Source organism: Mixophyes fleayi, chromosome 6 (genome assembly GCF_038048845.1).
Source record: "Mixophyes fleayi isolate aMixFle1 chromosome 6, aMixFle1.hap1, whole genome shotgun sequence".
Taxonomy (NCBI): Eukaryota; Metazoa; Chordata; class Amphibia; order Anura; family Limnodynastidae; genus Mixophyes; species Mixophyes fleayi.
The window spans coordinates 188,590,655-188,617,376 of NC_134407.1; the positions used below are offsets into that span (position 1 = coordinate 188,590,655).

Genomic DNA, 26,722 nt, shown 5'->3' on the forward strand with positions numbered 1-26,722 from the left:
GTACCTGGACTGCGTAGAGGAGTGGGTCACCACAATATATTAAAAACCCAGAACTTTTATGAATCGCACCAATAAATGTACCTGGACTGCGTAGAGGAGTGGGTCACCACAATATATTAAAAACCCTGAACTTTTATGAATCGCACCAATAAATGTACCTGGACTGCGTAGAGGAGTGGGTCACCACAATATATTAAAAACCCTGAACTTTTATGAATCGCACCAATAATTGTACCTGGACTGCGTAGAGGAGTGGGTCACCACAATATCTTAAAAACCCTGAACTTTTATGAATCGCACCAATAAATGTACCTGGACTGCGTAGAGGAGTGGGTCACCACAATATATATAATAAGAAAACCATCAACTTGTTTGATTCGCACCAATAAATGTACCTGGACTGCGTAGAGGAGTGGGTCACCACAATATATTAAAAACCCTGAACTTTTATGAATCGCACCAATAAATGTACCTGGACTGCGTAGAGGAGTGGGTCACCACAATATATTAAAAACCCTGAACTTTTATGATTCGCACCAATAATTGTACCTGGACTGCGTAGAGGAGTGGGTCACCACAATATATTAAAAACCCTGAACTTTTATGAATCGCACCAATAAATGTACCTGGACTGCGTAGAGGAGTGGGCACTGGGCACCACAATAAAATATATAAAAAACCTTCAACAGGTCTGCATTACACTACACATACGGCTGCTCCTCCATCCTCTCCATCATATACATGTTGGAGTTTTAGCGTGTGACAACCTCTTGTTTTTGATAATGTCAGTGCATTTTGAATATTTTTCAATTTGCCCCACACCACTGAATGTACTTTATCTATGATACGCATCTATCTATCTTGACTGCGTAGTGTGGTGGCCCCGGTACACAATTTGGTACCGAGGCCACAATATAATTAAAAAACCCTCCACGTGTCAGAATTCCACCAAACAAGTATCTGGACTGCGTAGTGGGGTGGCCCCGGTACCCAACTTGATACCGGGGCCACAATAAAATAAATACACCCTCCACGTGTCAGAATTCCACCAAACAAGTATCTGGACTGCGTAGTGGGGTGGCCCCGGTACCCAACTTGATACCGGGGCCACAATACCTCCTCCAAACATGCTACAGACAATTCGTCATTGAGATCCCATTAAGTATGTTAAAGACAGACAGGGTCCAAGTGTTATTAGTTGACTTTGTAAAGAAAAAAACTGTCCCTGTTGCACATAGTCGTGCAATGAAGACTTACTTTTTCATTTAAAGGCACGATCTTTCAAGTGTAGTGTTTGTAAGTCTAAGTCATATTATACTTTTGGTAAAATTGGTTTTTTTTGTTCCTCTTTATGTTAATTAATTAGTAATAGAATTAAAGTAGGAAATAGAATTAAATAGAATTAAAGTAGGAAATAGAGTGGTATAGAGTTGTAGTGTGGTATAGATAGAGTGGTCCACACAATATAATAATAAAACCCTCAACTGGTCTGAATTCCACCAAACAAGTATCTTGACTGCGTAGTGTGGTGGCCCCGGTACACAATTTGGTACCGAGGCCACAATATAATTAAAAAACCCTCCACGTGTCGGAATTCCACCAAACAAGTATCTGGACTGCATAGTGGGGTGGCCCCGGTACCCAATTTGATACCGGGGCCACATTACCTCCTCCAATTTCCAAGTGTAGTGTTTATAACATCTTAACACTACACTAATTCTAGCACGTCAAAACCTCTTGTTTTAAATAATGACAGGGCATTTAACTTTTGATTTAATTTATTGAATTTGTTGGCATTTTCTTTTACTTTTTGAACATGGCAAACGACTGTTGAATGGTCACATAATGCCAAAAAAAAAGTTGCAAGATGGAATTGTCCTTGGGCCCTCCCACCCACCCTTATGTTGTTGAAATAGGACATGCACACTTTAACAAACCAATCATTTCAGCGACAGGGCCTACCAAACAACTGTGGCTGAAATGATTGGTTTGTTTGGGCCCCCACACCAATAAAACAATTCATCTCTCCCTGTACAAACTAAACAGGCTCTAATGAGGAAAGATGTCGTCCTTATCCTCAACCTCTGATTCCTCTCCCCCTACAGTGTGTACTTCCTCCTCCTCACACATTATCAATTCGTCCCCGCTGGACTCCACAACCACAGTCCCTCTGTACTGTCTGGAGGGCAGTGCTGTACTTCATTGAGGAATTGATTATTCATTTTTATAAACATCATTTTTTCAACGTTGTGAGGAAGCAACCTCCTTCGCCGCTCACTGACCAGGTTCCCCGCTGCACTAAAAACTCTTTCCGAGTACACACTGGAGGGGGGACAACTCAGTTAAAAAATAGAGCCAGTTTGTACAGGGGCTTCCAAACTGCCTTTTGGAGTTCTACCACGTCACTACCTCTAGTTAATTTAGATTGCAAGGCTTGTAAATATAAATACTTTGAAGATAAAAAAAAGCAGGCTGCACAGACTGTGGAGCTAGAAAGTGAAATTAAATGGACCACGTTACTTTGGTGGCTATCTATGCCCCCCCCCCCCGCCCTACACTTGTAGTTGAATATAAATAAAGCAGCCTGCATAGACTGTAGAACTAGCAATTCAAATATACAAAGAAATGGACAAAGGCAGTTTGGTATCTGTCTGCATCAGATCCCCTCTCCACTAGGAGTAAAACAGAAAACTTTTCAGCCGTTATATAATCTAGAATATAAATAGAAATTGAGAAATGCAATTTGGTATCTGTCTGCATCATAATCATCAACATCCTCCTCAGCGCCAGCTACATCAATATCCTCCTCCCAGTGCACAACATTCACACCTTCATTAGCCAAATCTGTAACTGGACTGTGGGTGATCCTTCCAGCATATGCAGAGGGCGTGCTGCAAATGCTGGATGGAGTCACCTCTTCCCGTACAGTGATGGGAAGGTCAGGGTTCACAACCAACAACACCCTTGGACTCGCCTTGGGGATTTGTGATGTCATCTGTTTAGAAGGCAGAGTTCTTTGCTGTTTTGTTGTTGTTGCTGACAGCATAACTCTCTTAAATTTTTTGTAGGGGGGGGGAGGAGGGCTTTGATCCTTGGGTGAAGTTGGACCACTAGTCATGAACACGGGACAGGGCCTAAGCCGTTCCTTGCCACTACTTGTCGTAATTGGCATATTGCCAACTTTACGTTTCTCCTCAGATGATTTTAAGTTTCTTTTTTTGCTGTTTTTTGAGAACTTGGGCTTTTTGGATTTTACATGCCCTGTACTAGGAGATTGGGCATCGTGCTTGCCAGACGACGTTGATGGCATTTCATCGTCTATGTCATGACTAGTGGCAGCAGCTTCAGCATTAGGAGGAAGTGGGTCTTGATCTTTCCCTACTTTATCCTCCAAATTTTTGCTCTCCATTATATGTAGCACAAGATACTGCAGAATGTGTGAACTTGGTAATATTGCAGTACCAATGGACTTATAATGCTGGATTGGTTTTGCAAATTTGGTTATAATTATTATATATTTTTTTTTTTTTTAATTTTTTATTATTTTTTACTTTTTTTTTATTTTTTAAAAACTTGGGAATAATGGGGAAATAACTATGCCCTTAGAAGCACAGAGCACAGGACACAGCACCACTGGACTGAACAGGACACGGCACAGGACCCAGCAGCACTACGGAACTCAGCAGGACAGAGCACAGGACACAGCACCACTGGACTGATACTGCAGAATGTGTAAACTTTGTAATATTGCAGTACCACTGGACTTTTACTGCTGAATGTGTGAACTTGGTAATATTGCAGTACCAATGGGCTTATACTGCAGGATTGGTTGTGAAAATTTTGTGGTAATTAAAAAATATTAAAGTAGTTTTTGGTATTTTTTAAAAAAACTTTTTTTTATTTTTTTAAACACAGGGGAATATTGGGGAAATAACTATGCCCTTAGAAGCACAGAGCACAGGACACAGCACCACTGGACTGAACAGGACACAGCACAGGACCCAGCAGCACCACTGACCTCAGAAGGACAGAGCACAGCACACAGCACCACTGGACTGATACTGCAGAACACAGCACAGCACAGCACAGCACAGCACAGCACAGCACAGCACAGCACAGCACAGCACAGCACAGCACAGAACTAAACAGCACAGAACTAAACAGCACAGAACTAAACAGCACAGAGGACCACCTAACACACCCTCCCTCTACCCTGATCAATGCCCGAGTGAAGATGGCGGCGACTAGCGGGGAATTTATAGGATCCGAGTATCGCGAGATCCGACAACGGGATTATGAGTCAGAGCCTCAGTTTCACTTTTGAATTTGGCGCCAATACCCGGATCTGTCTCGGATCCGACTCGGATCCGCAACGTTCGGGTGGGCTCGGATTTCAGAAATCCGAGCGCGCTCATCCCTACTTCTCACTGCAAGGAGATTTCGGAACAAGTATTAGAGGACAATATGGAACCACCTATGTTTCAAGTGGAAATGTCACTGTGTGGCGGTCTTACAGACACCTGGAACATTCCCGAGGGTATGTTGATAGATAGCGGATGGCACAGGAGTTGTCAAGTGACTAATACATTTGATATGAGCATGGCTGGGCTTTTATGTATTTTATTGTGATATTTTATACCAAACATGCATTCCTTTCACCTTGTGTGGTCTATGACTCACTTCATCTGTACTACTTTGTGTTTTTTCCTACAATGTAATTGTTCTCCCTTCACACACAGACAGGTTCCTGAAGTACAAGATCTCATACTCTGATTTCTGCCAAAATCCTTCACTCATAGAGAATCCAAGGCTGGTGGTGCGGATAAACAACAAGTGGGACCCCTTATAATTATCACTTTCATCTTTATTTATTCCTCACTTTCTCTTCATTACACCTAAATCCACTTCCATTTGTGTGTCTCCTCTGTGGCACTGGTGTCGCTGTCCATGTCTACGCTGGTCTTACTTTACGCTCATGTCTAACGTAATGCTTTTCCCTTCTATTATTCTTGCTTTTTAAGCTACTATAATTGTTTCTCCATATTCATTTTTCCTTTTTACGTATTGTCTTGTATATTTCCACATCTGTACACAGGTTCTATAACTGGACAACTGCTGCCCCTATCCTGCTGTGCATGCAAGCGTTCAACCAGGAGCTGCCCCAGGTAAGACAGGTTTCGTCTGGTTCTGATCAAATTAATTGTTTATTCCCTTTATTATTTTACCTTATATCTGGTGTCTTAGGGGGTGATTGATCGGCTTATGCAACAGAAGATGCCCCCTCGGAGCCGAGGATGGTGGTTTTCTTGGCGCAGAAGGAGTTTACCCAACCAACCGGTGAGAAAACTCGGGACCTAAGTTTTGCATTGGGAAATATATCTGATGATAAATACATCAGCCTTATACTCCTCTTCTCCCAAACCCAACACACAGCTACTACTTTTGCAAGCCTCTATTCTTTACTGGACGGGCTTCATGTACCCACTGGACCATCTGACTCTCTCCTACTGCTTTGCCGGCACTTCCACCTTTTGCTTTTTCTTTAAACCATCTGCTAGTCATGTTATAGGCTTTTCACCCTTTCATTTTCCGCCTCCTAGCATTCTCACACTAAATTCCCATAGCTACTACTTCCTATACTCTTATCCTTCATCCTCAATGATAATTTACTCTGTTCTTTATGACCACATCTCTATCCTTTAGTGTATTCTTTTCTTTATAATCCTAATTTCTCCCTGGTTTTCATATAGTCTCTCTGCTTCACATCACTTTTCCCCAGCTCACTCTTATTACACAATTTCTCCATCACCCCTCTCCTCTCACACAGCCAGTATCATCACATTCTATTGAAAATGTGGAGCAGAAGGAAGATTCCAGTCCCGGCAGGTGAGTGTGCCTTAGTGTTACAGGTTCCTTTATCTCTGTGTCCCATTTACCTATCAATCTCTCTCCTCTTTTCCTTCAACCCTTGGTCCTTTAGATGACCCGAGCGCACGCCTGTCTCCTCCTTTTATTCTCAGGTTAAAAGAGAAGATAAACGATGCCTCAAACCAATCAGAAGTTCCAATACAGCCTCCCCCATATTGGAAATCCCTACGGCTGACATCGGAGCAGATAGTAAGGGAGTATTGCCGACTGCGCCAAACAATCCTATCCTGAACTTACGCTTTGGTGTCCTCTCTGCTGTCATTGTATCCTTATTGGCCAATCCTGGCAGTTGTAACGTTACATATTTGTTGTTAACTTTTCCATATAGCCATAGATATGCAGTTTTCCGCTTATGAATTGCAGCCCACTGAACTGGATAACTTTGGTAACCTATTGCAGGATGGTGACTAGATCCCAGTCCTTGGTTCTAAAACTGAGCCACAATACTCAGCATGCCCAACAGTCTTAGCCACCAAATCTGCAAGTTGACTACTGCTGCACTACATTGCTCCCCACCAGTACTGCATTTTAATTGGTTCTCTTCCCACAGAGGCATTTAAACTTACACAGCGGAGCTAACGAGGTTGTGTTCAGCGTCTGCACTAAGTTTCAAGGCACATGTCGGACTCGAGCAGAAATATACCTGTGGGATAGCGCAGACCGCGTCATTGTAAGCGACATTGATGGAACAGTGACCAGGTTAGAAACAAGACGCCCTCGCCTATTTCTGATAATGCTTTTACCCATCCTGAACAGACATTTGCTTCATAACTTGTATTGTGTTGATCAAAGCAAGCATATGACTTATTTGTGATTAAATCAACTTTATCATGTACTTAATTTTCCATTTTTTACCCATTAATAGAATAGGAAGCATTTTTCAACTGAGAAAACCATGCATGTTACAGTGTGTGTCATATGTACATTATTATAGCTTAAACATTAGCGGTACACCCATACCTCCCACTTTATACTGGTTTGTGACCAATTCTTCATATGAGAACAGAGATTATCTTCAGGAAGATGTATACATACAATATAATTACTTTTTGAGAGAATTGCTCTCAGAATACGTAGTTTGCTTGATTTATGAGTGAAAACTAGACCCAGAACTCATATTTTCAGTGTAAGCTACACACTTCGGGCCTGATTCATTAGTGATCTTATCTTTTGTTGTTTGCTTATCTTAAGCAAATCCACTCTGTGCATGCTCAGAAAAGGGAGATAAGAAGCAAAATCCACTGCGTAAGTGAATAATTTCTTAAGTTAAGATGAAAATCCATCTTAACTTCACTCTTATCTCCCCGTTTCTTCTTAAAAATAAGCATCTTAACTTTAGCACAAGATAAGATCACTAATGAATCAGGCCCGACATGTACTGTCATACCTGTCACTGGTATGTGGGCTAAGAAACTGAACATGTCACCATCATGCAGGGGCGCATCTAGATAATTGGTGCACCGGGGGCGATTTAGGCCCCGCCCCCTTCCTGCCTTCTGAGGCTGCCGGCGGCTGCACATTATGTGCAGGTCCGTTCTGCAGTGACAGTGTGCTGCCCGAATGCTCTGATTGTGTTTAAAACACAAGCTAGGGGTGGCGATCGCCCCCCCCCTGGATCCGCCACTGCCATCATGTTCTGGGTCAGATCTATGACAGTAAAGTGAATACAGGTCATCAGTGTGACGAGCCCACAGTGAAGATTCCACAGTTGCACCTCACTCTAACAGCAGCTACCGAGGGTAAAATACATTTATATTCATGCTATAATCAGATGTATTGAGAGACGATGATATATTGAATGTTACTTTTCAAAATCTAATAAAACTTTTCAGTTAAAAACAAAGATTTCCGGCCAACTGTTAGATACAGTCGTGGCTAAAAATACTGGTATCCTTGCAGTCTTGTTGTAATAATGCTGCACTTATTCCAGAAAATTGTTGAAATGTAAAAAATATTTTGGTATCCACACACATGTTTCTTTGGATCGCAGTGGAATAAAAAACAAAAAGCAGAAACATTCTCTAGACAGTAGCTTGTTTCTTAAATGGACCAGACAAAATTATTCTCCTTCACTTTGGAACTGAACTCTCCTGTGTTGAGTAGCAGGTTCCTGCCACGTAATAATCACTCATTACATGAGCTAGAGAAAAGGTCTCATTCTCCTGTTTTGTGTCGCTCTGTGTACTGCAATGAGCATGGAGAAAAGCCACATAATTGGCTGAGAATGGACAATCTCAAGGCTACAAATCAATCTCCAGAGACCTTGATTGTCCAGTTTTTCACCATACATAATGGTATTAGGAAGTAAAAGGCCCATGACATTGTAGCCAACCTCCTTGTATGTGGCCGGAAGAGAAAACTTGATTAAAGACCTTCAGACAAAAAGGTACAAAAGTTTCAACTCGCACCATCAGTGGTCAAATAAATGAAAGGGAGCCCCACTGCTGGTAGACCTAACAAAGCCTGACTGGAGTCGGCCAAAACACACCTGAACAAGCCAAATTCCTCCTTGGATAATGTCCTGTGGACCAAATTAAACCGTTTGTTTACAGAAAGCAAAACAAAACTTCAAAAGAAAAGGACACCTTCCCCACAGTCCAACATGGAGGAGGTTCAGGGATGTTTTGGGGTTGCCGTGCTACATCTGGCACTGGGTGTCTTGAACAAGGGCATAATGAAATCTGGAGATTACCGGGCTCCTTTGGAGCGCAATGTTGCATCCAATGTCAGAAAGCTGATTCTCTTTTGAAGGTTACGGGTCTTCCAGCAGGACAGTGACATCAAACATACTTCAGAAAGCACCCAGGAATGGTTCAAGACAAGACGTTGCACGGAAGTGGCCAGCAATGAGTCCAGATCTAAATCCCATAGACCCCCTGTGGAGGGATCTAATAAAAGCAGTGGGAGAACTGGAGCAGTGAGGGGGCTAAACCGCCAGTAGAGAGGTGCAGGAAGCTCATCCACGGCTATAGGAAGCGTTGATTGCATTTATGTTGCCCAAAGGCTGCGCTACCACATAATGAGTCTGGGGTGTCAATAATTTTGTCTATGCCATTTCTTTTCATTTTCTGATTTAAAAGGATATACAGTATTAAATCAGAAAAGAAAGCAAAGGTTCTTTAATATTAAAAGAATAAGAATTGTGGAGACCAAATACTGCTGTTAGTTTCACCTTATGTTTAAAGGAAATTTGATTTGATAAAACGTGGAATATGTTTAGCCACAACTGTATATTGGGCATTGGATACAATTGATTGGTATTGTAACAGATCTCGCTTTGTACTTTAGTTACGGACCTTGGAGTGAGGGGCACCTTCCTCATCTTGTTGTAGGACCCAATAGTCTATGACCTTGATGCTGTCTATGCCACATGTATCATCTCAGCCATCCTCCTTCTCTCCCTCCGCAGGTCTGATGCTCTTGGTCACATTTTACCACAGCTTGGAAAAGACTGGACGCAGCCAGGGATTGTACAGCTCTATAACGCAGTCTACATGTCAGTATGATATCCATACAATGCACTTTACCTTCTCCTTGTGTAGCTGGCCCTAAGCCCTTTGCACTATTTTCTCGACATATCTATTTTGACTGCTTCTCTAGTATTGTGCCGGGACATAAGAAGTCAATCCTGATAGTATTTCTACTACGTTTTAGTTATGTTCCCTCTTTCCTAGTGATGCTCTATTTTACTATGTCTCTACAGGAATGACTACAAGTTCCTGTACTGCTCTGCACGCTCAGTGGGTCTGGCTGAAATTACCAAGACCTATCTGAAAGGAGTGAGTGAAGGTGGCTGCACTCTACCACCGGGGCCTCTCCTTCTGTCTCCAAGCAGTCTCTTCGCAGCCCTTCACAGGTGAGTACGACAGGTGTGACTGCAGTGTATCCTACCCTTTCATCATCCAAGGATACTTCTGTGCTTGATTTCCATGCTACCACATGCTATAAGAGCCTTACTATACTACAGCACACATTAGAGGTACCCCATCAGTATGGAAGCTGCATTTTCATTTAGCACTAACCTCAGTTCCCCTGATATTACTAAACTATAAATCTTTCTTGCAGGGAGGTTATAGAGAAGACCCCAGAACACTTTAAGATTGCTTGCCTCTCCGACATCCGCCAGCTCTTCGCTGATCCCCATCCTTTTCAGGCTGCCTTCGGCAACAGGCCCAATGTAAGGGAATACATTGACGTATTGAGGATATATTCAATCATGATCATTTGCAGTCTTACCTACAACTCCTATAGTGTGATCCTCATGACATACACTATTATTATTATTATTAATATTTATTTATAAGGCGCTACAAGGCATCCGCAGCGCCGTACAGAGACAAACAAAATCACAATACAATGGGAGACAGCACAGTACAGTAAACACAGCAACTCAGTACGCTCAATGCACAGCTAGAGAGGGCGGGGAAGGGGGAGGGAGGATCCGAAAATGACAGGGCCCAAGAAGGGGGGCGTGGAAGACAGGGAGACCCCCAGGGGGGGGGAGGGAGCGAAAGTGGATGTGGGGTGGAGGACCTTTGAGGAGGAGGGCTAAGTAGCTGGAGAGCAGAGTTAGAAGTGGTGGAAACAGGAGGAGAGATGGCCCTGCTCAGAGGAGCGTACAATCTAAGGGGAGATAATATGATAATAAATGAATGAAAATTGATTATATATAAGCACAGTGCATGTTATATGAGATCACTGTCACATTAAAATGCTTATAGATAAATACATAATCATATACTATATTGATATGCTTAGCTATGGTTTTAAGACCCTAGGGGGTAAATATTGCATTTTTTTCTTGATGCCTCTAAGTCCTACTTTAAATGATGCGGCCAGTCTGAACCCATCTGTGTGTTTAATAGTGAAAGATGAGCATGGCAGGATATATAAGTTCAGGATAGAGAGCCGGGACTCAATTAGAGAAGGGGATGCTGAACTACTGGATGATGAGAGAAAAGAATTTGGATTGTATGTAAATGTTCGTGTGAGAACACATTATGAAAAATAAGTAATGTTCTCTCCCTTTTCCCTCTTGCCGTTTCCTCGTTTGTCTCCAATCACCGCACCCTCCACCCCGCTGTTTTGTACGTGTGCCAATTACCCACTCATCGCAGGATGTCCTAGCCTACAGGGAAGTAGGGGTTCCAGAATCACGGATCTTCACTGTGAACCCAAAGGGAGAACTGACGCAGGACCAGAACTCAAGCTTTAAATCCTCGTGAGTCTAAAGCATGTCAAGTATGGAGGGAGGAGGCTGTATAATACCACAGCTATATATTTATTCTTCTTTATTCCCATCTAGTACATGTGTTTTTTCATCAGTTCATCTGCATTGTCCAAGACAAGAAGCTGTTTATTTACTTGTATCTGCTCAAAAAATAGACTGCGCCCACATTAACCACAATCAGGGCTGCCACCAGAAATTGTGGGGCCCAGTACAAATGTAACAGGCAGGGCCCCCTCCTATCTTCTCTCACCCCACCTTCATTTTTAAATTATTCTCTACGGAACATTTGCCTCCCCCCCCCCCCATTCTGTACAGTCACCCCCCCATCCCCGGTTCTATCTAAGCCCTCTAGTAGTTACTTACCTCTCTGTGACATCCTACTGTCTCCTTTCAGCTCCTCTCTGTTGACAGCGCTGTGACGTTATTAATTAATCTCTGTCCGGGAGCCGGGCACCTGGGGGGCTGGGACTGGAGCAAATAGCAGAAGCTGTGGGGCCCCAACATCTTGGGAGTGGAGGCAGACATGCTGCCTACAAGGGGGCCCGCTGCCGCATCCTAAATTACACAGAAAGGTCTCTCCCCACAGCACCCCTCACATCTCAGGCGCAGCTGCTGCCTAGCAATGGCGCCCCCTACCTCCCTTAGTTCACTGCAGAGGGCCCCGCCCTAATACATTTGTTTGGGCCCAGGGCTAGTGGGGCCCCACTCTGCTGTAGGGCCCCATAAGCTGTACTCCCTGTACCCCCCTGATGGCGGCCCTGACCACAATAGCAATTTTAAATTAGAAATCTTTAAGACAATACCCCCTTAGATATGAGGGTCACTTTATATAACCAGTATGTTTTATAGCCATTCCTTCCCTGTCTTACATGTCATATTTCCATCTCGCTTCAGGTACTCTGCTCTGAGTGATTTGGTAAATTTCATGTTCCCTCCTCCATCATCTCACTCGGTCTCAGCTCTGCTATCTCCGGAGTTTAGTGACTTCTCCTTTTGGAGGGATCCACTGACCAGTCTTGGCGAAGAAGAACTTGCACATATTTCCTAACAACTAGAAAGCATCTTCCCATATATATTGTATGTCTGTCCAACCACGGCATAAAGACGCCAGAAGACACCCTATAACAGTCTTCACGGCCCAACGGGCCAATCATAACAAACGTGGACGCAAGAAGTGTACAGATTCAGATACCTTTATTACATCACAAATAAATGACTTTCTCCTCACTCGAGTCCAACAACATACTTTAATTTGAATCCATAAAACCTTATAATAATAATAATAATAAAAATACAAACCTTATAATAATCAATAACAACCAAAATACAAAAAAAAGTCTGAAATGTCTCTTATTTCCTGTTTGCTTTAGATTGGACTGAAAAATAATATTATACATCTTTATAAAAGCCCCACAAACCCTCATACACACACAGGAATAATGCCATCTAACGCACTGTGCCTTCCTTGAGGTTATGAACTATTTGTGGGGAGGCAGCTACTTGGAATGTAACGTAGAGGAAATGTTTACATTAGGGGTGTTATGGGCTGCTGACAAGTAGAGAATGTCTGTGCTATTTGTCCTGTCAGCAATCCTTGAGGGTGCTAGGAAGCCTGACCCAGATTTAGAAGTCAGTGGAGTAAAATAACAGGGGGCTGTCTGTGTACTGCTATGTACCCCTTGGATATGAACCACTGTTGTTTGACAAAAGAATTATCATCGATAAAAATTAAGATTCTGTTTTAGAATTTTTCATGTTACAGTCTCAAGTTGTATTTAAAGTGCACCCATCACCTAAAGCCCAGTGGAGGCCGCTGTCTGTGGCTCAGTGATGGCGTCACAGGTTGCTAGTGAATTCTCATATGCATCTCATGAATATTGGTTCATCAGACACAATGGCTACTGTCACTGTGTGTAGACAAGAGGTGCCCTTTGAAGGTAGTTGAATATAGGATTATGCAAGATAGACTGTGTCCTGCAACAGGATGTAACTACACCAGCTTCAAAGGGGACACAAATTAACATACATTCTTGTTGGTACACAGTATGCCTTGCTTTTCTTTGTTCATGTTTTATTCTTGAGTAAACTGTTAATTGAATGTACATTTAACAGGTTTGACAGGTTTAAGCATTCTGTCAACCTGTCGGAGGTACTCCTGGGGTATATGTATCACAGGTTGAGAGTCCCTGGTGTAGCCGATAAAGAATTGTGCACACAATTGATAAACTGGCAATTGGGAACATTGATCAAAACTGGTGCAACGGAACAGTTTGGTGTTGCCAATAGAAACCAGTCATGTTTGGTTATATTTTCTTAACTGCGTTAGAAAAAGTGACTTAATCTGATTGGTTGCTATGGGCAACACAATCTTTTTGTTTTGTCTTTTTTTTTTGCTTGAATTGTTCTACTACTGGACTTCTGTAAATGCAACTTTTGTTTTTGTTTTTGTTTTTTTAAAAAAAAAACAAATACAAAGGCTGCAGTAGATCTATGTGTCTTTGTTACCTACTCATCTAGCACTCGCCTGTCAAACCTACTTTTAACCCCAGCATTGTTATCACATTATTAGGGAGGATCAAATGAACATCTTACGTTAAGCCTTTCTTAGGCTGGATTTACTACCCACTTACATTCATTGTGATCACTCACTATCTCCGTACTGGGAAAACTATAAATGAAACTCAAACAACAAGCACAATACTAGAAAATAACTATCACACATATGTTCCAGGATGGTAATACTCCTGATACTTGCTGTGTAACCCTCTGTAATCTGGCCGTCACGCTGAGATTGGTCGGTTAATAATAACTGGAGTACTGCAGTTTACTCTAGGGGGTATATTTACTAAACTGTGTCTTTGAAAAAGTGGAGGTGTTGCCTATAGCAACCAATCAGATTCTAGTTATAATTTATTTAGTACATTCTACAAAATGACAGCTAGAATCTGATTGGTTGCTATAGGCAACATCTCCACTTTCCAAAACCCGCTGGAAACTCACAGCTTGATACATTTACCCCCATGTTATATTGAATGATATACACAGAAATGTTTTTAATAAACATCGCAGCAGATTTAGGATCTCCACCTCTAGACCTTGGTGTCTGCCAACGGGGGATATTCTCTCTGGATTGATCTACTAGTGTTACTGCCTAATGCACTTATGTTAACAGAGTTGAAAGGCAGGTTTGCAATGCGTAAATATAAATATGTTGGAATGAAGTTCAAAGGAGAGAGACTTCGTTTAAACAACAAACAAGAATTTTAAAACTTTGCTTAGTTGTTAAATGAAAAGGTAAATGTAGATCTACAATTTACTCTTTACCATGTACAACTGTCCAGAAAAAGATTTGTGTCCTCCCAATGGATGCACTGGGTGTAAATGTTGTTCAGGGCATCTTGGACTGATTTCTGACATGCAGTTGTACTAGTGTTTCAGCTCACTTTGAGCTCTCTCTAGGCTTCTGCAGAGCACTTACCCCTGTATCATGTCCTTTTTTTAGCAGGAAATATAAAGTACAAAAGTCTCGACTCATGATAAGCGATATCTAAGTACTGATAAATTCCTCCATATATTTGCAAAAAAATAAGGTGTGGATTCATTATATGAAGTCATTTGCACTTTATAATTAGTGGTCTTTTCATGGAGGGAGAATAAACAGTTGCCGTAGTGAAAGAGTTAATATGGACCTGTATTTCCTAAAATGTCCAGTAGGAGGAGTATACGTACAACATAACGGATCAAATAGGTATGTGACACACTATTTGTGAGCAGAGTGTGCAAAAAATCTCGTGTATCAGGAACAGATCTGGCGTCCATTATAAATATGTTTATGTCGTCTGCATGATATAAGTGTTGCTCAATCTGATCAAGTGCCTGTATATTTTTGTTGTACTTTTGATTATCAGGTTATTTTATGTCATAGGCGTCAGTGCTGTACGGTGTTCTTACTCAGGTGAAATGTATTAGGTATGTAGACTGGTGCACCAGTACATGTCCCGCTAGTCTGTCAATGTAAGTTTTGACATTTCGGCCTCACAGGTTATGCCTGCACTGATCACTTCGTCTCGCATTTTCAGATAGGCCATTTTTGTAGCTTTTTTTTTCATTTCAGACAGGTCCTCTGACTAGTCTCTATAGCACATAAAGTGGGGAGAGCAGGGGCAATAGTGCATTAAAGAATAGGGTTAACTTCAGATAGGTACAGAGTTCCTGCAGTACATCACAGGTAATACAGGAAGAGACTGAAAGACATAATTTATGGGAAGTCCAGTCTTTTGTAAAATAATAATGCCCTAGCACCATATTAATCCTGACATTGCCATATTATCTCATACCGACAAGATGGCATTGTGAATTTACCTTCCCAAAGTGACTTAGCTGCCCCAAAACAGAGGACTAAAGTTTATTTTTGTTAGTTCCCCACCTCTACTGCCACTTGGGCACTTTGCTTTCCAGTTTATAACTATGGATACCCACTGCTTTAAGGAAGCTTTTCCACACTCATTCACTCGTTAATTTCCTCCTGGAGTGTCTTGCTTGGGCGGTGGCAGTGCCAGGCTCGGTGCCTGTTGGTTGATTCTAGTCAGTTGATGTCTAAGAGTTTCCAGACCATGCTCGTGGGATGCCAGTGTGCTGTTGACCTGATCCAGGTAGCCAGTCAAACTTGCTTCCTGAGCCCCACAAGTCCCTTCCATCTTGGTTACCCTGTGCTCAAACCCTGCCATCTCTCTATGAAGTTCACGAGCCAAGCTTTGACAACTTCCCATTTGTCCTGTCAGACGTGCTTTCATCCTTTCCATGTCCCCACGTAAGCCTAGCAGGTGTGTTCGGCTGGAGCGGATTTGAGAACCCTGTCCATCTACCTGGCCTTGAACAGAAATCAGTTCCTCAGTTAGTCGGCTTCCACGTTCTTCTGCAGTTGAGTTGACTTGGACCACTGTATCAGCAAATCTAGTTACAGTCTCCTCCAAGCCATGTAGGGAACGTCCAACGCTCTTCAGATTAACTTGAAGTAGAGTAATCTCACCTTGCAATGCTTCCTCCCTTTGCCTTTCAATTTGTTTCTTAATGCCCAAAATAGTATTGTTTAGGTGGCCTAGTTGTTTTTGGACATCCTGGTTCTGCTTTTGGTACTCTGAAAACTCAGTGTGAATTTCTATTAGAGTTTCTCCACCAGGTGTGGAACATCCAGCAGCACACAACTCTTCTACAGCGGCAAGTCGGCTCTGCACCCCTTCCAAATTCTCAATGCCTTCCTTCCGTAGCCCAGACAAATGTGCATCCAGTAGTGGCATCACTGCTCCATCCAGACCCAGTGGAGCTGAGGCATTGGTGAGCTCCCCTACAGCTGTTAGAAGCCTCTCTTCCAAGATTCTAACCTTGTCGTCCACAGAGGCTCTTACCCCATCCAGCTCAGTTAACAAGTGGCCTGTTTCTCCTCCGTCCTGGCAACATCTCCTAACACCTTCCTCAGTGAGATTTAGTCTGCCCTCCACTTCATCCAATCTCATTCCGAGCTGAGGTTCCAACATAAGCCGGGTCAGTTCTACATCCACCCTCTGGCTTAGGGTGTAGTGATCTTCAGTTAGCTGGCGCATACTACGTTCCAGATCCTCCACACGTCGACTGAGGTCCTCCAGCCGCCCGCAACAGCCATTAGGTGCACTTAGTCCTTGCACTTTGGCACCTAACATGGACATTTCCCTCCGCATTGTGACTTCACGGCCATCCATTTCCTGCTGCATTCTTTGACTTGCTGCCTGCTCAACATCTTGGCATTGCTTCTGTACTGCCTGTACTTTCACATCACAATTTCCTTGGATCTTCTGCAGTCGTGCCTCTATGCCATCAAGCAGCTTTGCCTGAGCCTCTGCCAGCTTTCCCTCTAAGTATTGCTCTAGGATTTCAGTGGAGGTAAGTGGAGAAGGCCTTGCAGCCTCTAGTAGGTGTTGGAGCTGCGCTTCGTGGCCCATCACCATGCCATTCACTTCCTCCAGAAGCTCTGTCTTTGACCGCAGGATCTCACTCACCTCAGCTACTTTCCCAGATAAGTCCCCTGGAACGTGTGGGGCCTCAGCCAAAGCATCTGGAATTACCCCAAATCCCACAGAGGAGTGCGACGAAGAACTGGGGCCGCTCACTAGTGAACCAATCATCTTGCTGGTGTCCTCCTGGATAGCAAGGCGCAGAGAGTCTCCCAGGCCGCTCACCACACCCTGTAAGCTGTCATAGGACTGAGACAGCCGTCTGACCTCTTCTTCCACGCGGTCTAAACGTTCTCCAAACATAGGAGACAGTTTTCTGCCTGTACGGAGTAGAGAGAAAATGTGTTACCACTATAGTCGGTAGAGCCGGAAAAATTTGAGGGCCAAGTAGCCAGATCCCAATTAGCTTTGGCCGTATATGTACAAGATCATACATGGCAAGGTTAGACCTAATGGGCTGTAATTGTATTGTATATGGGCACCTTTACATTATATGTTTGGGATGGTTAAAGTTTGTTGTATTAGAAGGGTTGTGATAGAATAAATACTTAGAAATGAACATCAAGTAAACAGCATTTTACTTAACCCCTCATGGCCAGAAGTACTTTTATAATCTATTACCAGACCAATTTTTTTTTTACTATGTGTTGGTAAGATGTCAATAACAACTGTTTTATTTGTTGCAGTGCACAAGTGAACTTTATGTGGTTTATCAGAGGCAGACATAGCTTTTGTTGCAACTTTTAAATTCATAAATGTAATTTATAAATGTGCAAAAATTGGCCTATCCGTTTATTATTACACAATGGGGTATATTTACTAAACTGCGGGTTTGAAAAAGTGGAGATGTTACCTATAGCAACCAATCAGATTCTAGCTGTCATTTATTTAGTACCTTCTACAAAATGACAGCTAGAATCTGATTGGTTGCTATAGGCAACATCTCCACTTTTTCAAACCCGCAGTTTAGTAAATCTAGCCCAATGTGTCATTTAAATAATGGTGCAGAACATCCTTACCATTCATATACATCTAAATATATTGAATGCTCTATTAGGTAAACTACAGACAAATTGGCTCAAAAGTAAAAACAAACATTACAGTAGATATAATAAGCGATATTGCACTACAATGGAAACACAAAAACCCACTACATCTTAGACAACAACATATATGTGAAATGGAAAAACGAATGTCCCATTTTGGGGGCACAGTATCCAATAATATGAAGCACTTGTGTGAATGAATACAGGATGTATAAACATATGCTACATTAATGAAACAATTATCTTGACATACGCTTGTACATTTTCAAAAATGTTATTAATATAACATTAAGAAAAATAAAAGTGTGGAATGTCACCTAAAAAAAATATAATCTGTCCATTCCCATTTACTATACACATACTACTACACCTTATATTCCACCCTTCCAATATCCACCCCTGGGTAACAAAGTAATGCATTAACAAATTGCAAATATACATGTTGTTGTTTGGAGTGACTTACCATGTTTAAATTGCACCCTTGCTTTCAATGTATGGTTAAACCAAAATAGTTAAGCCAAACATCAAAGTAAAACAGGCCATACCTGCGCAGATTAGCACACTTCCCAACATGTCTGTCCTTGACAGGAGGCGGGGCAACAGCAAACGGGGGCATGGCCATATCATGGCGGGGTTGTGGCCACACCCCCAGAGGTCTGTCTAGCTCTGTAAAATGTTAGGCTGCCCATTACACACATTTCTACCACCCTCATTACCACCCTTTGGACAAACATGTCCCCGGGCTGTACAGAGGCTTAATATCGGGACTGTCCGGCTCAAATCAGGGCTGACGGGTGGAATGGATTAGGTCATTTTCCAACAAATTGTCTGCCTAGTGCACTGTGTGTGACCCCATTCTGCCTGAATGAAGTATAACTGTGTAGAAAGAATAACCAGGGCCGGTGCTACCATTAGGTGAACCTAGGCGGTTGCCTAGGGCACCAATGGTTAGGGGGGCCTAAAATATTGACTCAGTGACCTTGAGATATCAGTGATCCTTAAATATACTCTATGGGCCTGATTCATTAAGGAAAGAAAAGCAAAAAAAAGAGTGACTTTGAATCTTGTCAAAACCATGTTGCATTGGAGGGGGGCCTAAGTTTAAAATATGAGGACAGATTTATAATTGGGGTAGAAAATGTCCTAAATCAACATTTAATGTCAGTGTAAAAATAAAGCTATCAAGTATTTCTGTCCTACATGAAAAAAAACAGTCAGTATTTTCCTTATCTGCAAAATAATAAAATCATTTGCACCCCTTGCATTGTAGCATGGTTTTGCCAAAGTTCAGAGTTACTAATTTTTTGGCTTTACTTTCCGTAATGAATCAGGCCCTATATATTTAATTCAGACAATTGGTTAATGTGAGCATTTACCTTGCTAGTCAGTGAAGTATGGTCTACTTCCCAATATTCTATAACATTGTTTAGTTTAGTGAATTGAATGACACATGAACTAAACAGAAATAACTCCCTTCATACCTTGATAATACGGTCAAGTTAGTATCATTCTTATCATTGTTAGTATCGGTGTCTGGTGCCTGTACCACTAAGGGTTAACTGTTCAAGAATGTGACACTATTCTGACAACTCTGCTGACTGCCTTCAACATTTGTCATCAATGATTCCATGTAGCAGGGGGGGGAGCTGTGAGGTTACTGTCTTTTGAAATGTAATTGATAAAAATCGTCTGGATTCCCCTGCAGACAGCTGTATTATGTCCTTTGTTTCTACCAGTAGACAGCAGAAAACTGAATTACAATGCACTGAGGTGATCTTATAACACTAAATAGGTACCAATACCACTATAAACATATTTGTATCTTTGTTGTGTTCTGATGTCAGAATGTTTCAAAGATAGAAATATATTTAACAGCTCCCACATCTCCCCCAGTCCCGATTACTTCCCAGCAGGGCACGGCTGAAAAGTGAACAAAATAAAATCACAGTTCTCAGGCAAGTAGATGTCATCTTGTCTGGCACTCACCCCCCTCAAGGCAAGGCAAGCTCCTGCCCCATCACCTGATCAATCGCTTTATCTGTGTATAGTATGTGTATATTCATGTATGTACCAGCGTGTCTATGTGACTATGACAGCGTCATTGTGTATCTGTAACATTAATAATTAAATATGAAATAAAGTGTGGCTGCCAATGGCAATGCATTATTATAATTATGTATTATTACAGGGAATAATGTACACCCGTGGTTTAGTTAATAATGAATAATAGAGGTCACCCAGGGCCTTGTGCCTATATATGGTCAATGGACTTCTTGGTGCCTTTTGATATCCTTATGAAACACAAAAGTGGGTATATTATCCAGTATATCATGAAATGTGGCATGAGAATTACAGTAATGTTATATAGAATCCAGCGTATGTTGCACAAGACATACAGTACTTTGGTAGTATGAGGCCTTGTACTTATCCATGGACCTGATTCATTAAGGATCTTAACTGAAGAAACTTCTTATTTGAGTCTCCTGGACAAAACCATGTTACAATGCAAGGGGTGCAAATTAGTATTCTGTTTTGCACATAAGTTAAATACTGACTGTTTTTTTATGCAGCACACAAATACTTGTTAGCTTATTTGTACACTGAAATTTAAAGTTGATATTTGTGTTCTACATGAAAAAACAGTCAGTATTTAACTTATGTGAAAAACAGAATACTAATTTGCACCCCTTGCATTGTAACATGGTTTTGTCCAGAAGACTGAAATGAGAAGTTTCTTAAGTTAAGATCCTTAAAGAATAAGGCCCCATGTGTCTAATAAGGCTAATGTCTTTTCTGTCCTGCATGTTCCTCTCGATTGGAGGAAATGTAGTAATTCAGTCATGTCATGGGGTGTAGACACATTTATGTGCTTTTCATCAAAAGAGTTTATTCACTAATTTGCTTAGGTCCGATAGTGAGAAATGTGTTTAAGTTGAAGAAATTTAATGAAGTAGATTATGAGATGGATTAAGGCGTAAATACTTAATAAATGGGTAAAGAATTGTTGGTTTAAGAATAGGAAGATAATAACATGAATAACGTGAATGACAAGCTTGGGGCAAAATGTATTTTTATAAGGGCAATACATAGTATAAGCTGGAGAGTTCTTACTAAAGATTGGCCATATGTATGGATATGGTTGTTGTTCTTACCGTAGCCACTTTTCTTGGGGGATGCATGTGGATCAGGAAGGATCTCTGACTGTGGTTTTGTATAGGTCGGGGGAGTCTTTGGTGGAGGGAATAGCTTCTGTCCTTGAGAAACTTTGGGTCCCGTGTAGGGTGGAAGGTAACCTGGCTGGATGGCCGGTCCATCTTGGCAGGAATCCCCTGAGAGACCGGGACAACAGCGCCACTGCAGTTCAGTCACTACCTTGTACCCAATCTTGTACTTGGGTCTGAAGAGAGTTTTGTACCTAAGTTCAGATAAGAAAAAAAAATAATGAGGCTGGAACCTGAATTCTCTTCCATCCTCCAAGGAGTCCATGGATCTTCAGGGTCTATAAAGTTCAGCTGACTGCTGCCTACATTCTTGATTTTAGCAATACTTGGGTAAGAATATGTGCCTCTGGCTGCAGTAAATATACACACATTTGGATGTAGATGTAGAGTTATAGGAAAAAGGGGCGTAAAATACTCTTAAAAAAAAAAAGCACAGAAAAACAGCATATTTCCACCCATATACAGTGCCGTACACATTGCGAGTTGTGTCCATCTCCGCATCAGCTCCTGGTTTACGACTAGTGATCATCAGTGAATATTTGCACCTGCCGTCCTAATAGACATATATGCCTGTTTCTGGACTTGAGCCGAATTTGCGTAAAACATTCCTTTACTGAACTCCACCTACGTAAGAACGCCCCTCCCTGAAACTCCAGGCGCAGGCGGGTATAAGGGCCGGAATCGTGCCAGTCTGCATCTGTGTGCTCCTACATTCTGTTCATGGGCAGAGCGATTTCACACAAGACATACAGGGGCGCACGCAGGATTTTTAAGGGGGGGTTTCTCCCCCACCCAAAAAAAAAAAAAAAGACGCGAGAGAGCTGCTGGGCATGCGCCATGCACAGCAGCTCCGTTTTGGCAGCACTGTACAATACAGCAGCCGTGGCGCTGCCAAAGAAGCGTCCGCGGCGGTGCTGTATGCACCACCGCGGACGCTTCTTTGACAGCGCCGTGGCTGCTATATAGTACAGTGCCGCTATGTAGGGGGACTTCTTTAGCGGAGGGGAGGGGTTTCTGGAGACCCAGAGACCCCCCTGCGTGCGCCCCTGACATACTACGCAAACTGATATAGTACTCATTCCGTATCAGCCCCATTGTGTGTCATTTCATGGCATTATGTGCACAAATTGTGTAATCTATAACAACCTATCACATCATACTGCCATTTTCTAGTGTGGCGAAGTGGTTAGCACATCTGCCTCACAGCGCTGGGGTCATGAGTTCAATTCCCGACCATGGCCTTATCTGTGTGGAGTTTGTATGTTCTCCCTGTGTTTGCGTGGGTTTCCTCCGGGTGCTCCGGTTTCCTCCCACACTCCAAAAACATACTGGTAGGTTAATTGGCTGCTATAAAAAAAAAAATTGACCCTAGTTTTTCGCTCTATGTCTGTCTGTGTGTATGTTAGGGAATTTAGACTGTAAGCTCCAACGGGGCAGGGACTGATGTGAATGAGTTCTCTGTACAGCGCTGCGGAATCAGTGGCACTATATAAATAAATGATGATGATGATTTTAGAAAATGTAATATGATTGGTTCCAATGGTTTACAGTATACTGCACATAGCACCCATGTTATTAAACAAGCACAATTATGACATTACATTGATAATACAATATTCTGCAGATTAAAAAGCATTAAACACTATTTGTAGATCTTCAATGATTTGCATCATGGTCATGCTAGGAGTTGTTAGTTGCCAGTATGATATTCTGCACTTACACAACAGTTCCTGGGCATTTGGGTCCCCAGCTGCACTTCAGGTACTCAGCCTTGATATACGGTTCAGACCCATCCGGCTGTGTACAGGTCACGTTCCTCTCAACAACATACACACAGTAATTCCTGCAAAAGAAAGAGGTGGGGGACAGGACAGCGAGAAGGAGACATGAGAGGGGTGTGAGAGGGAAAAGCTGGATGTACAGCTATTATATAACCAGTATCTATCTATCTATCTTTTGTGTATATATATATATATATATATATATATATATATATGTATTATATAAATAAATAAATATATATATATATATATATATATATATATATATATATATATATACATACATACATACATATACACAGTTTCTTTATAGACTATCTGTATTAATAACGCAGAAAGGCAAGCTGTGTGCTGGGCACTCTCAACAGAACCAGATACAATTTTGTTACATTATTCCAGGCGAAGTGCCAGTAACAAGCGAGAACAAGGACACCCAGTCAAAGAGTAGTTATGTATAATGATGTTCCCTACTGTTACAGTAATTACTAACGTGCTGCTGTGACATAATTCCACTATCTTACAAACTAATAAAAAAACACTTTAACCCGAGTAATCAAGATAATGCTACCTAATGGGTGCCAATACAAAACTATTACAAACAAGCAGCAAATTTAGCCGCCTACCCCTGTTTTTGAACTACCCCAACCTATACTCTATTAGTTATATTTACCACCAGCTGGAGAGCTACAGGCAGTCTACCTGTGCCCTATATACATGTTACAAAGGTTATTTTAAAATAAAGGTTGATTTATCCTTATTAATCATCCACCTTTTTCTATACACTAATAATGTATTTTAGAATAATTATCCAATATATTACACTACACTGAGCCCCGAGTGTGGTTTACAATCATTAAGTGATGTTCCCTGCGTGTACATTAATTATATTCACAAGCGTTGCCTACAGTGTATGGAAATGTTATTTCATACGCTCATCATCTACCTTCAGATAAACAGGATATTATATTGCTCTCTGTAAGTTCATTAAAGCACAGGCATTGTACAAGTCTTACCTGTGCTTGGTAATGGGTTTGCCGTACGTCTGAGGATGAGAGGTATACAAGTTGTGAATGAACTTCCCTGTGGCAGGAGGTGAATAGTAGGTCCCTTTGGCATCCACTAGGCATAGTATCCCACTTAACAAGGCAGAGAGGGAAATCATAAATAAGATCCTAAGCAGCCTGTCCTGCATTCTTCCAAACAGCGATGGTCCGCACACTCAGCACCGATCAACAGATGTGGGTGTTATAATAAGATGACAATCGGGATCTGCACTGACGATGTAAGATGTCTATGTCCTCTCTATAGGGGTCTCTGTTCTCCGCTGCACAGTCCAAGCATTTATCACTATTAGAAGAGGAGATTTTCTTCTCTCTGTAATACTCCAACCACTGATCACAGTCCAAGTGGGCTCTCTTCTGTCTAGTAGCCTCTTCCAGTTCGTGCAACTTAAAAACACACCCCAGAGGTCTCTGGTCTCTGCGAGCAGCAGGGCTGTCACTTTTAGGTTTTGTCCTTGATCACAGAATTAATATTGATGGCAATTCAATAGTCCAGTATGTTTGATGTTTGCTCTGACTCTCTCATCAAACTATGACACTCTCTCTTCTCTGTGTGTCAGTGTGAGTCTCGGTATCACAAAGTGTGACTGTCTGTGGTGAAGGTTGCTGGCTCAGCCAGACACTCTTTCCATCTCTTTCTCTTCTCTACTCTTCACTTCCCCCTTCTTTCTTCTCACTTTTACTTTTCAAATTCTTTATTTTGCCTTCTCTCCTTTCCTTAGCTCTTACACCTCTACATCAGTCTTTCTCTCTACTCCGGTTTAATGGACAGTCCTCCTTTTTTTTCTTTTCTTTCTAACTTTTGTCAGTTCTCTCTGTCTCTCAGCCTCTTACTTTCTAACACTCTGACTTTCTGGAGTCTTCCCCCTCTCCCCCTGTCCCTGTCAGCTCCTCACAGCTCCCTCTATACCCCGGACCTGTTGGAGGGGAGGAGGTGACTGGGGTGGAGGGAGAGGAGGAGTCTGTGGGATTAGAATAATATACCCCCCTACCCTTTCCTGAAGTTGTGCTACCTCTGCCAGCAGCAACATGAGACTCAGGCTGGCACTGTGTGTCACACGCACTGCATGTACAGGCTCAGCTAGCATGTGCACTGCAACACACAACATGCTTACTTAAATCACATATAGTCTCATCCACTAGAGCTGCCACCTCATCCTGACACATGTAAAAGATTGTGCTGCACAGGAATCTGAGCTGCTCAGCAGACTGGATTATATGCAAACAGCTCAATATATCCAGGAAACCAAACAGTGTTTTTTTTTATAAACTACATTTTACAATGATGTGGTGACTGAAACCTAAAAACATAGGCATATATATATATATATATATATATATATATATATATATATATATATATATATATATATATATATATATATATAAATACAGAGGGAGATGGATGTGCCAAAGACATTTATAAGTCACTCTAAAGTTTTCATCTCTGAATGTTATTATAAGCCACAAACTTGCCAAACAGTAATGTAAATGCTCTTTTATGAAGTCCCATGTCTACGTTTCAGCAAGTGCGCCTAGTTTTAAGCGGAAGCGCATTTGCCAGCCAAGATCTGCTGGAGTTTGCAGTGGCTGATGGGAGGAGTTGGGGGATTGAGGACAATCCTTGCTAAATTTTGCACTTAAGTGGATTATTTACATTAAATAATGGGATACGAATTGACACCTCACTTCTGTGAGAAAGCACAATTCTAGGCACACTTCAGCTAATGGAAGAAAAAATTCTGTACACATGAGATAAAGACAGTCCCAATGTCTCCTCATAAATGAGGGTAACCTGAGCAGTACCTTAGGAGAATCACTGAAAAGTTTAGATGTATTAAAGTGGCTGCAAGGTGCACTTACTGCTTCTGCAGAGAGTGAAGGGGTGAGCACCTTGAAATGCGTTTCACGCAGCTAGTGAATGGGGAACCCAATCTGCAGCTATACCTTAGATTACAGAACTTTGTGCAGCACTGCCTCGGCACCTCGGTTATGAAGAAAGAGCTGCAGTATCGGTATGTGGCTGCAATTAGTCCCCAGCACTACAGGATCAGCAGAGAGAGTTGCCTGTATGTAGAGGTAGCACTTGATAGTCAGATAAGCAGACCATTATTATGTAACCTGTTGCCCTACAGTTGTTGTGCAACTATAAGCCCAGGCATGCCTCTAATGCTGGAGCTTGTAGTTCCCCAACTGCCAGGGGCGGTGCAAGGGTTCTCGGCGCCCTAGGCAAGCCGCCCCCGCCCGCGCCCCCCGAACACACTAAATAAAAAATTAGATTTCACTTACCTTTTCTTCCTCTAGCTGCTCCTCGCGATGCATGCTGAGAGGGGAGAGGAGGGGGGAATAACTTTATTCACACTGTCTGTCAGTGACAGACAGTGTGATACCTCAGAGGCGCCGGACAGACTATCACATGATCACTGACTGACGTCAGTGATCATGCGGACATTAAAAAACAGCGGCGG

At 42.1% G+C, this 26,722-nt stretch overlaps 2 protein-coding genes across 5 annotated transcripts in view; one reads left to right on the forward strand and one right to left on the reverse strand.

The window, feature by feature from the left end:
• LOC142094955 (phosphatidate phosphatase LPIN3-like) overlaps positions 1–12,385 on the forward strand; it is a 56,287-nt gene extending 43,902 nt beyond the window's left edge. For all 4 annotated transcript variants that reach the window (XM_075177628.1, XM_075177627.1, XM_075177626.1 and 1 more), the window contains exons 10-21: positions 4,421–4,537; positions 4,740–4,833; positions 5,096–5,165; positions 5,245–5,337; positions 5,828–5,886; positions 6,021–6,117; positions 6,479–6,627; positions 9,338–9,424; positions 9,632–9,784; positions 9,994–10,105; positions 11,046–11,149; positions 12,053–12,385. In XM_075177628.1, coding sequence (XP_075033729.1) covers positions 4,421–4,537; positions 4,740–4,833; positions 5,096–5,165; positions 5,245–5,337; positions 5,828–5,886; positions 6,021–6,117; positions 6,479–6,627; positions 9,338–9,424; positions 9,632–9,784; positions 9,994–10,105; positions 11,046–11,149; positions 12,053–12,206 — 1,289 coding nt within the window. In that variant the 3' untranslated portion in view covers positions 12,207–12,385. The remainder of the gene's footprint in view (positions 1–4,420; positions 4,538–4,739; positions 4,834–5,095; positions 5,166–5,244; positions 5,338–5,827; positions 5,887–6,020; positions 6,118–6,478; positions 6,628–9,337; positions 9,425–9,631; positions 9,785–9,993; positions 10,106–11,045; positions 11,150–12,052) is intronic.
• Positions 12,386–13,617: 1,232 nt separating this feature from the next.
• EMILIN3 (elastin microfibril interfacer 3) lies at positions 13,618–25,132 on the reverse strand. The gene is made up of 4 exons (XM_075177625.1): positions 24,207–25,132; positions 23,133–23,255; positions 21,344–21,606; positions 13,618–17,465 (listed from the first exon to the last, which is right to left on the reverse strand). Exons 1-4 carry the CDS (start codon positions 24,383–24,385, stop codon positions 15,673–15,675), a joined length of 2,358 nt encoding a protein of 785 aa, XP_075033726.1. The 5' UTR covers positions 24,386–25,132; the 3' UTR covers positions 13,618–15,672.
• Positions 25,133–26,722: the final 1,590 nt, after the last annotated feature.

Bases quoted from the DNA above. Each gene is read 5' to 3' on its own strand.
- EMILIN3 (XM_075177625.1), bottom strand. From the start codon at position 24,385: ATGCAGGACAGGCTGCTTAGGATCTTATTTATGATTTCCCTCTCTGCC. The intron at 21,607-23,132 runs GTAAGTGCAGAA...ATCTGAACTTAG, and splicing joins AAATGCCCAGGAACTGTTGT to GTACAAAACTCTCTTCAGAC. The intron at 17,466-21,343 runs GTAAGAACAACA...TACTCCGTACAG, and splicing joins CCCCAAGAAAAGTGGCTACG to GCAGAAAACTGTCTCCTATG.